Source organism: Artibeus jamaicensis, unplaced genomic scaffold (genome assembly GCF_021234435.1).
Source record: "Artibeus jamaicensis isolate MK-2021 breed Jamaican fruit bat unplaced genomic scaffold, CSHL_Jam_final scaffold_584, whole genome shotgun sequence".
Taxonomy (NCBI): domain Eukaryota; kingdom Metazoa; phylum Chordata; class Mammalia; order Chiroptera; family Phyllostomidae; genus Artibeus; species Artibeus jamaicensis.
The window spans coordinates 10,294,924-10,312,105 of NW_026522048.1; the positions used below are offsets into that span (position 1 = coordinate 10,294,924).

General features: G+C 35.5%; 1 protein-coding gene across 3 annotated transcripts in view; it reads right to left on the minus strand.

Annotated features, from left to right (window-relative positions):
- The window catches only part of PTPRQ (protein tyrosine phosphatase receptor type Q), a 253,107-nt gene that overhangs the window by 60,984 nt on the left and 174,941 nt on the right, over positions 1-17,182 (minus strand). For all 3 annotated transcript variants that reach the window (XM_053658806.1, XM_053658807.1, XM_053658805.1), the window contains 3 exons: positions 10,756-10,877; positions 4,468-4,654; positions 1,677-1,921 (listed from right to left, as the gene is read on the minus strand). In XM_053658806.1, coding sequence (XP_053514781.1) covers positions 1,677-1,921; positions 4,468-4,654; positions 10,756-10,877 — 554 coding nt within the window. The remainder of the gene's footprint in view (positions 1-1,676; positions 1,922-4,467; positions 4,655-10,755; positions 10,878-17,182) is intronic.

Consider the following 17,182-nt stretch of genomic DNA (forward strand, 5'->3'; position numbering starts at 1 on the left):
CATGGTGTGCATCATTATTTCTATTTATTTATGGTGCAACATAACATTTAAGCTTCACAATACAGGACGAGTGGGCAGTGCTGCTCCAAGTGTATTGTGGAGAGAAGTCACTTGGAAACCCTGTTCAATGAAGATACACAGATTTTGATTCAGCAGATGGGGACAGGTGCTAAAGTTACACATTTCTAAGAAACTTTCAGGAGTTGAGGATGCTGTAAATTGCACTTTGTGGACAATCAGAGAACTTGTTTCTTGTTCTTTAAATTAGGATTTAGTTGTGCTTTATTTCCTATTTTTCTTGTCTTCACAATAGGCAAAACTGATAAGAGCATTCACTGGTTACCATAACTATAAATTTTTAATATTCACAAAATTCTTATAAATAAATTATTATTCTGATTAGTATTTTTTCAGATAAGGAAACTAAGACACAAATTTGAGGGAACTGGCCAGACACAGAAAATAACAATGCCACGATTTGAATAGGTTGTTCATTTCTCTTAACCACTACTCTCGCTCCCAGAGATCTTTCACAATGGCCATCTATTTAATGGTGTGTGCAACAAGAATCCTTGCAGGACATATTATATAATAAGATATAAACTAAGCGAAGGAAGAAATATATATGTGTGTATACCCATATATGTACACACAAATCACTGATGATAGTATTCTGATGATTATAAAGAATTGGCAGGAGAATTAGTTACTAAGCTAAGGTTTAGGATGAATTCTGTATTTCTTAAAAGATAATTTTCTGAATCAGATAATTATATTTAAAAATTGCAAGACATGCTACAAAACTCATTAAAGGCTGAAACAAACTAAGGTCTGTACATATGTGTGTGAACTCACATACATATTTACTTTCTCAAATGGATAATTTAGAATGAAGATTAAAATATTATTAGCTTTTAGTAATAGTTATATGAATTACATGTAAATTTCAATCATGTAAATAGCTATATCTGATCTTTGCCTTTATTTACAATTGCTTTTCCATTTTCCATTTATAATCACACTAACAGTTTTCCAGTTGGTAGAACTACCTCTTTTATACCACTGATGTTTTGCTTTTAACACACATTTCCACTAAAATCATATGAATGTTTTCATTATCTACTTACTTTTCATAGAATTTGCTGTATTGCAATAAAAATCAATAATTTTATTTCCCAAATCTATTTTTATTGGCATGTCTTAAACAATCCCACAAAAAGATAGGAAAAAATCTATTGTGACCTAATCAACAAAACAAACATGCAAACAAAATAAAACCAGAGACATTGAAATAAAGAACAAACTGACAGTAATCAGAGGGGAGGGGGAAGAGGGATAATTGGGGAAAATAGGGGAAGGGCCCATTAAGGAACATGTACAAAGGACACATGGACAAAACCAAAGGATTGAGGCTGGGAGGTGGGGTGGAGAGAAATGGAGATAAGTGTATTTGAGCAACAATAAAAAAAATTGTGAAAAAATTTTCTTGTACCATAATATATTTAAAAATAAATGCTAAAATTTCTGTATAATATGAAAAACAACTATCTAGATATAAATAAATAAATATTAAATTAAAAAATTTAGTGTGTACATAAACTGAAGTATTTCTGAATGCTGAATTTATAAACTGACTTTGTAAAATAGGCCAACAATGAAAAGCTGTGAATGCTTACACTGATGTTGTATGTATGTCCGCCTTTCAGTCCTTCTAGCATCGCAATGACAGATGTGTCAGTTTTCTGGATAATACTAAGGTTGTGAATCTGGACGCCAGTAGGATCATCTTCTCGGTAAACCAGAGCTTGATATACTTGGATATTTCCATTGGGTTGAGAAGGAGGAAGGAATGTTAACTGAAATTTTGTAACTTCATCAGGGATCTTCTGAAATGTCATGTTGTTAGGTGGATCCTTAGGGACTAAAATAAAATATTTAGCAATTAAACTTTAGAAATAAGTGTTCTTTTTGATCTCCACATAAAACCTATTCACTTCAAATTTCTGTTTATTAGTATTACACAGATTATTTAAACCATTTGAGTTATGGAAACAAGCAAAACAGCTGATGTTCTGTACACTCACATTGTTAGGTTGCAGGAACCATAATGCTGATGCAATTTGTTTGCTTATTTATTTATTTATTTATTTTGTACTTATTTAGCTCTTCTATGCATTTATTTTTACACAGAACACACTTCCATAACTATATAAATTTAATTAAAAATAATGTAGACTCACAGGAAGTTACAAAAATCTTAGACTCCTCCTAGCTTTCCCCAATGATGACATCTCATATAACTACAGTTCAATATCAAACCTGGAAGCTGGCATTGGTACAATGCTACACTACAGACCTTATTCAAATTTAAGTATTTTTTATGCTTCTTGTACATCATTCTATGCACTTTAATCCCATGAATAGATTCCTATAAGCATCGGCAGAAACAAGATACAGAGCTAGCCCATCCCCATAAAAGGATTTTCTCCTGCTATCTTCTTATATGAGCCCTCCATACCTCCCCACAGCACTAACTATTCTCTACCGCCAATAGTTCTGTCATTTGGATAAACTCAGTGCTAATGACTGTCAGGTTCATCAGAGTGGTCGCATAAATCAATAGTTTATTCTTTTTTTATTGCCGAGTAGTGTTTCCTTATATGGGTGTACCAGAACTTGTTTGATCATAGAAAATCATGATCTCTTGGGTTGTTTTCAGTGTTTTTGTTATCACTAATAAATCTGCTATTGAGATTTACACACAGATATTTGCATGAACACAAGTGTTCAATTTTCTATGATAAATGTCCAAGAATATAATTGCTAAGTATATGTTTGGTTTTGTAAAAGATTACCAAACTATTTTCCAATGTGACTATACCCTTTTATAGTCCCACTAAAAAAGTATGAGAAATCCAGTTTTTCTGCATCTTTGATAACATCTGGTATTCTCACTATTTTAAAAATTATTATTTTATCTGTTCTAGTAGATGCAGATATCTATTTTGATCAAATTGAAATGGATACATTCTTCCATTCTATATAAAGAATTTCCATGAAGAAGGCTGTTAATATCTGGCTGCTTGAAGTTTGGGTACAAACTTTTTTTCCCCAACATCTCTAGAGATAGTCCCCTGTGGCAAGCAAAATATAAGTAAATAACAGTGAGAAAAAGAGAGAATCAAATAACATGTTATTGTGCCAGATATCACAATTTAAGTCCAAAAATGCACAGCTAAAGTAAAGATTAAGTTGTTCAACACACATTTTCAAAACATTAGGTATTAAATTTTTTTAGGATAGATAGGAAACACTTTGTATTTTTTTACAAGAGATGTTTCAAGAAAATAAGACAACTTTTAAAGTTGGATGAGTGGAAGAATCCTCTGAATGCTAGAAAAAACTTCCTATCCTGCAAATATATTTGGTTTTAGATCTAAAATTCGACTCTTAGATGCTCCGTAAAGACTTATTAAACTACAATACCCTCGGCAGGTGTAGCACATTAAGATTTGCAATCCCTGCTTTGTGGCATGAATGTGAATGAGTTCTGCAGCATCTTTCCTCACAGGTGGGCAGGGGGAGGGAGAAGTGCAAGAGGTATGAAAAGAAAATAGATACCTGGGATACTCGTGCAGCAAAATGGAAACAAGTGGAATTTTAGGGTTTGCAGAATGAGAAGTACCTGTTAATCTAGAACCATAACAGTAGACAATACAGTAGATAGCAATGAAAAGACTAACTGAAAAGTACATTTACCTCCTATACTTACCTGACAGATAGCAACAAATAAACTATAGCAACACATCCCTTCATGTGCTCTTTCCAAAGATATATCTGGTGGCAAAGAACATCAGGAGTCTGAAGGAGGATGGGGCAAGCGAGTTCTGGGAAGTTGACTTTCCACATTTAATTCTTATTGGTTACAATATTATTCATTCATACCCTGTTCATAGGAACTTGAGGAAATCTGCATGGATTCTGACATTTATCAAATAGATTACATAATAAAACATGCAGTGAAGAAAACCAATATGGTACATGTGACCCAGATTCTAATACTGAAGTCCAGATGATTTAATAATAGGGTGTTATCACTTTAACGTGCATTTAAATCATGAGACAGAAATAATTAAAATGGGGTTTTAGGTGAAGCATTGTTGGCTATAGACAATTCAAAAGATCATTTCTTCAGCAAAACACCAATTTCTGAAACATTTAATATTTAAATAAATGCAAGAAAGTACAATTTGGTTTATCATGAACTAATTTGTTTTTGTCTTTAGAAGGATTGATCATTCTACACAAAATTCCATTTTGCTTCAAAAATAGAAAGCTCTGATTTTGTCAATCAGAGTCACTGGATTTTATATTTATAAGCTTTAAAAAATTTTTGTAGCACATACCCCTTTTAGGGTGGGTGCTACACTAGGTCAGTTTTTAGCAATGATGAAAAATATGCCTTACCTGCTTCTAAAGTAGTGACAATTACTGCCGCACTTGACTTTCCCTCTGCGTACGCAGTGCTGACATTCCCGGTGAATGCAGTGATCACCACAGAGTACCTTGTGAATATTTTTAAATCTTTAATTTCTATGGTTTTATTTTCTTCGTTTGACTTGATTAAGGAAATATTAAATTCATCACTATCTACCTATAGAAAAAAATAGCTAATAATTAAAAGCAGCAGCACTGGAGACACAAATCACTAAAATATAATTATGCAAAGTTACATGTGATATGTTTATCTAGTTAAGATTTAAATGGAATTGACCGTTGAACAACATGGGTTGGACTGCATTGGGCCACATGCATGCAGATTTTTTTCAATAAATGCCTGTACTGTTTTCGGTCTGGGGTTAGGAATCTACAGATGCAGTGGGCTGACTGTGTGTATCAATCTATGCCATTTACACAGGGAATGAGAACCAGCATCTGAGCATGCTGGTGTCCACAGGTAGTCCTGGGACCAATCCCTGGGGATACGGAGGAATAACACATTTTGGTGGAGTAAAAAGTTATATGCAAATTTTCAACTGTGTGAGGGTTCGTGCCCTTATCCCCCATGTTGTTAAAGGGTCAATTGTATTTTTAAAAACCAATTAGTCCTGGGAAATCTAAAGTGTTACTTCAATGGTTTACTAATTAGCAATTATTTCAACAATTAAAAGTAAAAGAAAATTAGCCCAACAAAAACATCAAAATCAAGCAAAAATTATCTCTACAGTCAATGAAACACTACTTGCTACTTTCATATTTTGCAGAAGAAAGAATATAGGTTTTGACACCCAACCATCAAGGGTTCAAATCCCAACTTCGTCACTAAATAGCTCCCTATATACCACTCGTCATGCTATCTGTGTCTTACTTTCTGTTTATGTAAAACTGGGGTGATAATATGTATTTATAGTGTTTTGTTGACATTTAGAAAAAATAGATCTGAAGTACTTTGGTTTTCTCTACCGTGACTCAAAAGAGAACAAGACATTTTGTGATATGATTCAGGATGTGTGTGTGTGTGTGTGTATATATATATATATATATATATATATATATATATATATATATATATATAGGGTCGGGCACAAGTAATGCCCCTTTTCTATGACAAAACCTTTTATTACAGAATAAGCATATAATTCTGTAACAAAACAATATCACCCTCAAACATACCCTATGACATTTTAGGTGAAGCGTTCAACTTAAACCTATAAATTACTATCTCCATGTTATTACCCCACCAGCCACACTCAGGCTGGTGGGGGTGGGTGGGAAAGGATCTGGAAAACAATGTTCAGAAATACAACTTCTTTTTGAAATGCACTTGACATTTTATACACTTTTAAATTTTATTCCAATTCATTGTAAAATGCTGGTCTTGACTGCAGTTTGAAAAACTCTGGTCTCCTGTGAGAGTGGGGGTGGGTGGGATGGGGGAAATCAGTGGGGAAAAATTGGAATGACTATAACTGAACAACAATAAAAAATAAAGAAAATAAAATAAATAAAATTAGCGGTAGGACTAAAAAGAAACACTGATCTAGCACTATTCACGACTGGGTAAGAACCCAATTGTGGGTGTCATAATTATTAAATGTGCACAAATTAATATTGTTAGGTATGCTTGTATAGTTTATTTAAACTCAGTCTGCCTTTGATGGAGAGACTGGCCTATTCGCTGGAGGGATGAAACACAGGTAAAGTTTCTAGCACTAAGGAAGGGCTTTTCCTGAGATGAACATCAGAGAATTTCACTCTTGTTAGGCCTGTTCCTCTGAGGTACATGATTTTGAAACACTCTACAACAGGTTATCCATACTGTTTTCAGTATTCAGTTCATTTTCAACATGACCCTCCCTGGTAATTTTGAAAGATGGCTTTGTGTCCAGTATATGGTCTTCAAATGGTATTTTCTAAGAGCTTTTAAAACTGAATCCAATGCTGTTATGAGAAACACAACAAAAGGCTGATAAATGATATTGGCTTTGAAAAAAAGTCTCACAGCTTGTTCCCACCTCTAAGACAGAGAGGTGGAAGGAGATATGCCACTGCTCTAAAATGGCAGGAACAAATTATCCTAGAAATCCCACTGATGGGGTGCACATTTCCACTGGTAGAAAGTGTGGATTTCATTAGTTGTTAATATTTAAATATCACATGAGCATCTGGCTTTAAAAATTTTCCTTAAGACCAGAGTTATACTCATACTGGGTAACAATTATCTAGAGATGAGTGGCAGTTGACTCCTATAATGGAACTTGGGTCCTCAGTCCATCACTGCCCCACCCAGTTGGCCTCATCTGGCTGTCATTTGTGTTTGCCTGGCTACATACTATAGCTACTTGAACTCTGATTATATAGAGTTGAGGTGAGTTCCTCAGATTCCATACAAGTAAGTGGCTGACACAGGATTTGCAGTCAGGTTTTTCAATACTCCAGGACTCACTACATGTCCATAGGATCTTATAAAGTGAAATTAAACTGCGCCAATGCCTCCAATGAAAACAATGGATAACAAATGTTGAGAAGTAAAAATATGATACAGCATGTATGTGATCACTATATCTTTAAAATTTTTTACTAAAGTCCAAAAACAATTCTGGGCTTCCAAATACAGCATGTGTAACATTTACCACCTTTCTTCACTAACCCAACACCACCTCTGCTATTAGGCTGACACCTCAGACCTTTTTGACTCATCATTTCCCTTCAGTCAGTTGCAAGGTATTTGCTCATATTATATTTGATCACCTATATTTATGAAACATTTTTATTTATTCTTGAAATGTGGTAGCTTTATATACCATGTTAGTAATTAGATTGGTTCTATTTATTTCCTTTTCCTGTTCCACCTCCAGACTTCCTTACTTGGTAAAACCTTATTCATTTCTCAAGCTCCAGAACAAATTTAACTTGCTCTGTGAAGTATCTTCTATATCCTATGTCCCCTGTCACAGACTAACCAAGGATGTAAAAGAACCGTACTCAGAAAATTATAAGACACTGAAGAAAGTGAAGAAGATACAAATAACAGGAAGCATATACTGTGTTCATGGATAGGAAGAATGAACATCATTAAAATGCCCAGACTAACCAAAGAAATCTATAGATTCAATTCAATTCCTTTCCTATCAAGAGTTTAGTGACATATTTCGCATAAGTAAAACAAATATTTCAAAAATTTATATGGAATCACAAAGGCCCTGCATAGCAACGGCAATTCTGGAAAAAAAAGAACAAGGTTGGAGGAATCACGCTACTGAATATCAAACTATACAAGACCATAGTAATCAAAACAGCATGTTACTGGCATAAAAACAGAAACATAGATCAATGGAACAGAATAGACAGAACAGAAATTAACCCACATCTTTATAGTCAATTAATATTTGACAGAGGAAGCAAGTATTACAAGGGGTAAAAGATAGCTTATTCAATAAATGGTGTTGGGAAAATTGGACAGATGTGCAGAAAAATGAAACTAGACCACCTTCATACACCACACACAAGAATAAATTCAAAGTGGGTCAAAGACTTAAATGTCAGACCTCAAACCGTAAAAATCCTAGAAGAAATCATAGGCAGCAAAATCTTGGACATTGTTCATAACAATATTTTATTGGATATATTTCCTCAGGTAAGGGAAACAAAAGAACAAATAAACAAATGGGACTATATCAAACTAAAAACTTTTTGCACAACAAAAGAAATCATCAACAAAATAAAAAGACAAGGTGCAAAATTGGAGAACATATTTGCTGATACATCTGATAAGGGCTTACTGTCCAAAATTTATAAAGTACTTATAAAATTCAATTCCAAACAAACAAACAAACCCAATTAAAAACTGAGCAAAGGACTTCAATAGACACTTCTCCAAAGAGGACATACAAATGGCCAAAAAAACCACATAAAAGAGCTCAAGGTCACTAAACATCAGAAAAATGAAAATTAAAACCACAATGAGATACCATCAGAATATCAGAATGACTGTCATCCTGTCAGAATGACTATCATCAAAAAACAAACTGTCAAGACTAAATAAAAACAAGACTATCATCAAAAACAAAAAACTGAAAAAAAAAAAACCTAAAAAATCATCAGTAAATCAACAAACAAGTGCTGGTGAGGATGTGGAGAAAGGGGAACCCTTCTGCACTGTTGGTGGGAATGCAGACTGGTGCAGCCACTGTAGAAAGCAGTATGGAGATATCTCAAAAAATTTAAAATGCATATGCTTTTTGACTCAGCAATCCCTGGAAATAGATATAATTCTGGAAATATATCTAAAGAAGCCCAAAACACTAATTCAAATGAACGTAAATGTCTCCACATTCATTGCAACATTATCTACAATTGCCAACATGTGGAAGCAGCCCAAATGCCCATTAGTAAATGAGTGGGTAAAATAACTATGGGGCATTTACACAATGGAATACTACTTGGCTGCAAAAAAGAAGAAAATTTTACTCTTTGTGACAGTATGGATGGACCTGGAGAACATTATGCTAAGTGAAATAAGGCAGTCAGAGAAAGACAAATACCATATGATTTCACTCAGATGTGGAATCTAATGAACAAACTGAGGGAGAGGGGTAGGGAGAGGGGTAAAACTGAGGGAACAAACTGAGGGAGAGGGGTAGGGAGAGGGGTAAAAGAGGACTAAATGGTAATGTAAAACTACAATAAAAATGTTAGGAAAAACTGCATACTTCTCACTCTATACTTAGCTGTTTATATTCCAGTATTTTCCACTGAACTGTGAACTACTTGAGAACAAACCTTTGCTTTCCATCCTTGTTTTGTTAAATAAAGGTTGTTCAATGAGAATTTGTTATTTGCAAAAAAATTAAGATAACAATAAACAAATAACTATGAAATGCCTTAATTTCCAGTAGAGTCATCCAGGATGATATCTGTGCCCATATATTTTTATCTGAAATGGTTAATTTTTGCTTAATTGTAATCTACTAGGGAAAGACTTATATATCCTTGTGGCTAGAATTTGGCAAAATTCGTGCTGTACCATGGGTTCTATATTCGACAATATATGTTCTTCCTGGCCCTGGAAGCCAGTGATTCTTGAGTGTAGATAGTTATATATTCATGCAATGAGCTGCAGATAAGCTCTGTAAAGACAGTGAACACACCAGCCTTGTTTACCTCTACAGATCCAGAAGCTGTAATAGTACCTGCATGCTGGATTTACTTAAAGATTTGTGTTGAATTAATGAGGGGAGAAAGGAATTAAATGGCCACTTCGTTCCAAGTGAATCCCAGGGAAACTGTGAAGTGCTAGGATCTGTTTGAATTCTTGCTACACTTGATCCATAGTGATTTTGGTGAGTGTATATTTTAATTTGGCAAATTTTATTTGCTACTTAATGGCTTTTCCTTTTCCATATAACACAATTGTCTGCTGGTCTTAGCAAAGTCTCTGCTGAGAAATTATTTATCATGTCTGTGTCTCAGTTTCTTTTTATGCAAAATGAAGATAGCAATATTTACATCTAAATGTTGTTAGATAAATATGACCATGCAAATGAAGAGATAAGATAATGATAAGCTCTGATGTTATTTATTTGGTATATATTTCTCCTAATGCCCCTCCCCCTTCTCATTTGGTATTATGAGTCCTTTTTCACTGTATTTTAAACCAATGTATTATTATCAATTTAATCCCTTGTTCACACATCATTTACACCCTGAGGATCAATGTAATAAAAATCATGTTAATAATACCTTCATATTGAGTACTTATTATGTGTCAAACAATATTTTAAATTCTTTATGCATATTAACTGATTTAGACTTCACAAAATCTCTGTACCATAGATACTATTATCTATTATTAATCTTTATTTTACAGATGTGGACACTGAAACACAGGTTAAGTAAGTTGTCTAATGTCTAATTGAGGTAGGATTAAAACACAAATATTTTGGTCCTAAACTCTTTTTTCTTTTTTAATTAAATTTATTGGTGTGACAATGGTTAATAAGACTATATAGGTTTCAAGTGCACAATTCTATGATACATCATCTGTATATTGCATTGTGTGCCCATCACACAAGGTCAAATGTGTTTCTACCTCCACATATTTGACCCCCTTTACCCTTTACTACCCTCTCGCCTGCCTTCCTGGTGGTAACCACCAAGCTGTTGTCTGTGTGTATGAGTTTTTGTTGGTTGGTTTTCTTGTTTGTTCATTTCAGCACTCGACACTGCCTGTGGCAGAGGCGCAACAAGCCTTACCGATTCAACGTCTATCAGGTAGAACATTGGTCCAGTGATGACTGCAGGTTCACTCCAGCTGATGTTGATGCTGACAGGTGACGTTGCTACTACATACACGTTTTCAGGAGGACCATCTGGAGCTAGAAGAACAGAATATCATTTACTCACCTACATCTGATTTAGTATTTGGTACAGTACAATAATAGAAAAGACCAAGAAAAATGGATAGCCATAATGAATTAAATGTGCACTAATTTATAGCTCACAGCATGCTATAGGTATTGGCAAATAAAAACATGTAATTCCTTTCAAAATTACTATACATAAAGAACTTCCACATGAGAAATGAATGCTCATAAACACATAATTTTTCAACTAAAAATAATATTGAAAAGAAACCTTTACTATTACTAAAATAAATCTTTTTTAAAATAATTTTATTTATTTATTTTTTAGATTTTATTTATCTTTAGAAGGGAAGGGAAAGAGAGAGGGAGAGAAATATCAATGTATGGTTGCTTCTCATGTGTCCCCTGCTGGGAACTGGCCCCTGCTGAGAACTGGCCTGCAACCCAGGCACATGCCCTGACTGGGAATCGAACCGCGATCCTTTGGTTCGTAGGCCCGTGCTCAATCCACTGAGCTACACCAGCCAGGGCTTAAAATAAATCTTTTTATTCTAACATAGATGAACTAACAATGTTGTTTTAAGAAAACTTGCAAATTATATTTGACTACAGAAAAGTGAAATTGACACAAGGTAATTAGAATGTATTGTCAAATGAATGTAAGTTGAGTTGGTTTCACTGTTTTCACTGAGGGAATACCATATTAAATGAGTTATACACTGATCTTATTACAAACGTAACATTTGTTGGATTATGATTATAAATTCTTTAAAAGAGAAGAAATGGAAGAACATAACTCTAGTCCCCTGTCTAGTAACCAGGCATGTGCCCTGACTGGGAATTGAACCTCCATACTTAAATTCTTTAATTTGTTCTACTTTTACTATTGTGTTTTCATCAAGAGTGCAAGACAAGAGATAATAGTTTAAGGAACTGACTAATGAAAACCACTATGTAAGTTTTCTTTCCAAATTAAGTTTATTGGGGTGCATTTGTGAATAGGACCGAGTAGGCTTCAAGCACACATTTCTGGGATACCTGACCTGTGTACTGTGTGCCCGCCACCCACCACCCACAGTTTCTGCATCTTACTCAGTCAGAGAAAGCTAAGAACCACATGATTTCACTCACATGTGGGATGTCAGTTTATCATTTGTGAAACCTTTGGATATTAGATGGGTTTATAGAACATTAAGAGGGATTTTACTCCCGGCTAACGGGCATAGATGCTGGCCCAGGAACATAGCCGTGTACATCTCTGGGCTCCTTTGGTCCCTAGTTGATTCTAGAGACATTACATATTGAGAAATAAGTATTTCCCAGAATTTCTAATTTTTAAATTTACATAGACAAATATTACTGGATAAAATATTATTCCAAAGATCCTGAAAAGGTATTCAGAAGAAGATAAAATATTCCATGTCTCACATAATTTATAGAAAAAAAAGTCGTGTGATCTTGGTGGGACAAAATTTCTGGGTCTCAGTTTCCTCCTCATATGCATATTTTATAGTGTTTTAAAAAGAAATATGAGGACAAAACATGTGAAAGTGGTCAGTTACTGTTTGGCCCATCATTGTCAATTAATACAATATATTATAATAAAGGGCAAAGTAAAGATAAGGCCTAATTAGAAATGCAAATAATCTATGACAGAGCAAAGGGCAAAGTGGTGAACACAGATGGGGCAGGAAGTCAAGGTAAATGGCACAGAGGAGATGGGAAGTGAATGGGCTTTGAAAGGTGAGAAGGATTTCAGGAATCAGAAGAGAGGGTTTGGGGCTCCTCTGTGGGAAGAGGATCATAAGCCAAGCCACAAAGACATAAACAACAGGGTCTACGGACAGATTTTATTACTATCAAATTGCTTTTCTTTGGTAACCTTATGTTTATTATGCATTAAAAAATGTTACTCTAGGAAGGGGTCCAAGACTTCACCAGGCAGTCAAAGGCATCATGGTACAGAAATGAGTCAGAATCCCTAAATTAAAAGAATAGAGATGTCACAGAGAGGCCAGTGCTCATGGAGAAATGTAGTAGGGAACAAACTTCAAATACTAACTTGGAAAGTAAGTTAGAGCTCACTCGATTATAATGCTAAGGAGTTTGAAGTTCATTCTTTAAACAATGGAATGCCGCTGAAGGTTTTGACAAAGGTTAGTGCTCTAAAGCATTGAGCCCATACAGGCTACTTCCAAAAAACCAGGTGAGACATGATGAAACCCTCACTTAGAAGAGTGACAGTAAATAAGTAGATATTGATAGGAGGATGTGAATCCTAGAGTCATTTAGAAAATTTTAAAAGAACTTACAAGCTCATTAGATGTTTACACAAACTGAGATAGAATTAGTAAAGGTAATTCTTGTATTAATATTGGGAGAATGCTGATAGAATTCACAAAAACAACACATTAAGAAACAGATACTGGAAGCCCTGGCTAGTGTAGCTCAGTGGATTGAGCGCAGGCCTGCAAACCGGACAATCACGGTTTGATTCCCAGTCAGGGCACATGCCTGGGTTGCAGGCCAATTCCCTGCAGGCCATTTCCCAGCAGGGGATGCACGAAAGGCAACCATACATTGATGTTTCTCTCCCTCTCTCCTTCCCCTCTAAAGATAAATAAATAAAATCTTAAAAAAAAAAGAGAAACAGATTTTTGGCAGGGATAAGACTATGGAAGGAGATGATAAATTTGGATTTGTACCTGCTGAATCTGAGAAACCAAGGAGGATTGAGGTACCTACCTGGCCAATTAGAAAGATGAGTCCAAAACTAGAAAGACAGGATGGAAAAGGTTGTATTTTTTTCCCAGATAATTCTTTACAAATTGGGATACTATAAATTGTGTATCTATTTTATGAGATTTGCATGTTCTAAATAGAGCTGAAAGTGTAATTTCAATACCAGGTAAGTATTTCAGATATTAATAGTAGTGACAATCTTCAACCCTATATGAATATTGGTATAAGAACATATTTTTAAGAGAGAGGCTATAAAAATATTTTAAATAATAGCATTGAACAATTTAAATAACAGAACTCAAATGTTACTGTGGAGTAGTGATTTTCAGCCAGTGCTCTGGCAAGGGGCACCCTGGTGTGCCATGAGAATTTTGAAAATATGAATACCTTACTATTTAGTCAGGGCTCCTGACCTCTTTTCCCTTAGATTGTCCAAAAAAAATGACAACAGCCAACACAACAATAGCCATCCAGTGTGCATGAATCAAAATTATACCCATTTTTGGTCAGATGAGCAAAAATATATATTGTTAGTGTGTTGCAGAATTTTGGTAACGAGCTTATGTGTGCCATGAGGTAGAAAAGTGGAAAATTGCTGCTATAGAGGTATCTAAGCAAATACATCTAAGGACGCATCTGTGGGACAATGTTCTTGGGGTACCAAACATATCCTTCCTACTTGTATGTCTTCTGACCCTTGGGCAACACTTTGAACACTGACTGGGAGATCCAGTCCAAGGGGCCCAGGGAGACACCCAGGGGGTTGTTCAGCATCAGAGATTTGATGAGCTGAGAGGTGCTAGTAATGATGTCAGAACTGGGTCCAATAACTCTAATGGAAAAGATGATGGAATCTGTACACCCTGACGTCTTCAGCTTTGTCATTTCTAGCTTTACGAAAACTGACTCAAATGGCAGCATAATTGGTTTAGGTTATTATACATAGTAAATAAGAGTGATGGGAACTCTCCCAGCACCAGAGTGATCAATTGTATTTGGGTGTTCTCACGGAATAATGCACTCTATTTTCAAGAGTGGCAACACTTTTCCATCTCAAACTTATTCCTTAGAAATGTTATGCTCACCTTCTTCTTAATAAATAGTAGCTCTAAACCTTTTTATTCAATATGGTAAATGAGTGCATGGGCTTCTGGACCAAGTATAAAATTACTGATAATTATAATATACTCTCTTCATAGAAAAACCTGTTTTGAAAAATATAAAATGTTTTGTGGGTTTCAATGCCCTATCTTCTTTTTCTTTTTTTCAATCCTTACTCAAGGACATGCTGATTTTAGAGACAGGGGGAGGGACAGAGACAAAGAGGGAGAGAAACATCAAGAGAGAAACATTGATTGGTGGCCTCTCCTATGTGCCCCAACCCCAAACCCTGGGAACAGAACCACAGCTGAGGCATGAGCCCTGACCTGTGACCTGTTTGGTTTATAGGACAATGCTCCAACCAACTGAGCCACAGGGGCCAGGGTTCAATGGCTTATCTTCTGCCTTTGACTCTGTAAAAGAGGATGGGCTGGAAGCTAAGCATAAATTTATTAGGCCCCTTGATTATTAATGTTTTTGCAAAACCTGCCTTGTAGCTATATAAGAACCATTGTTGGAGAAAACATTTTATGACAGCCCACACATTTCAAGTGGTATCTGATGGAAAAATATTTTTGGCTCCCTCCTCTTTATTTATGCCCACATATTCTGTTGGCTTTTAGATGAAATTTATATATTCCTCAATGAACAAGTGTCTACTGAGCACCTTCTATGTTTCTGGCACTAAAAAAACACAGAGCCCATAGATGTGACCAAGGCGGGTGTGGACCTATCCATTTAGAGCTTCTGGTATGTAATGGTTCATCTTCATTCTACAGCCCTTCAGGGAGCACCTACTACCAGCTAGGCACGTCTGAGGCACTGGAGATAGAGACAAGAAGCAAAGAGACAGGGATCATGGAACCTCTAATTTAGTGGAGGGAGAAAATAATATCAGTATAAAAATTTGGGTAAATATACAATATACAAGCAAAAATATACCCCGTGAAGAAGTAAATGTACCATGGTGGGAATGGAGAAGCTGGTGGAAGTTGCTGTGTTAAATACGGTAGGCAGGGAATGCCCCTCTGTGCAGATGACATTTAACCAAAGATTTGAAAGATGTGAGGGAACACAGGGATGTTTGAAAGAATCGTGTCAGAGGGAGGAAAATGAATAGTGTAAAGTCGCTGAGACAGGAGCATGCCTGGTGTGTTCTAGGAATAACAAGGACTCCAGTGAGTCAGAATGCAGGTTGGAGAGAAAATGGGGGCCCAGTTGTGTAGGGCTTTGAGGCTACTTCGTAGGTCTTTGTAAAGACAGTTATCATGGGGAAAGGACAAATGCCATAGTTTATATCATGAACTAGAAGGAACGTCTAGAGATTTTTGTGCTTGGTTTTAACTCATACCAAAAAGATGGGTCAAATGAATCATATCAGAAGAGAGCAGACTATCTGTAGAATCTATGTGGCTCACGTGCCTCTGTAAAGCATACCAACTCAATGGCTGTCAGGACAACACTTTTAAATCTCACTCATTCTAACAGGCAGACAAAGGTGGTTGGTACATTACTGTTGCCCAGACATCACAAAGAGCTAACTTTGAGCCACGCAAAGAGCCACACAGAATTTTCTGTGGCTAAGAAAGTTGAGAATTTTTCTGCGACCATGTTAATGGTGGCTTCAGGTTGGAAATATTTCCAGGGAAATGTCTTCTCTGCTCCATAGTCTGGATCTTTGGGGTCTCAACTAAGGACAGATCCAAAACCATTTACCAAGCAAAAGCTTGGCTGGTTTTGCAAATATGTGTCTTGACCAGCTCGGAAAAGGAGTATGATGCCTTACTTCAGCTCCCAGTCTTTCATAGTGAAATGCCAACACTGCAGTAACTGCTCTAACACTAGCAAATCAAAGCTTTCTTTCATCAGGGAGAGTCTGCTACCCCAGGCAGGGCTGAGAGAATAATGGCCTTCAAAAAGAATTCATGGCACCTAGTAACCACTTATACTACTAAATATTTTAAGGTCTATACACTAATCAATCATTATGAAAAGGCAAAGTACTTAGCCCCATGCTGAGATGTGCTTTAATGCCACTTCTTGAACTTTTCCCAGTTTCTTTTTTCTTTCTTTTTAAGAAACAATCACTCTATACATTTGCATTTTCAGTAAGCTTGATGAAATTGCCTGTTTTGTTACAGAGTGCTCCCTTTGTTGATTCCTTTGTGAAAACTTTCTCTTAGAATATATTATACAGTTTGTATACTTGAAGGATTAGAATATGATGCAATAAGAACTCTTAAATCTAAACTCAAAAATAAAAGCAAACACATAAATAACTGAATTGATATATGAATATAATATAGGCATATAATATATAACAATATATAGTTCATCTATATAAAGCAATTACAATGATCATTTGATTAATTCATAGATAATTGGAGAGACATATTTAGAATATCATATGTCAAGTCTATTATAAAATAGCATCTAATCATTTTAGTATTGTCTAAATATTATACTGTACTTGT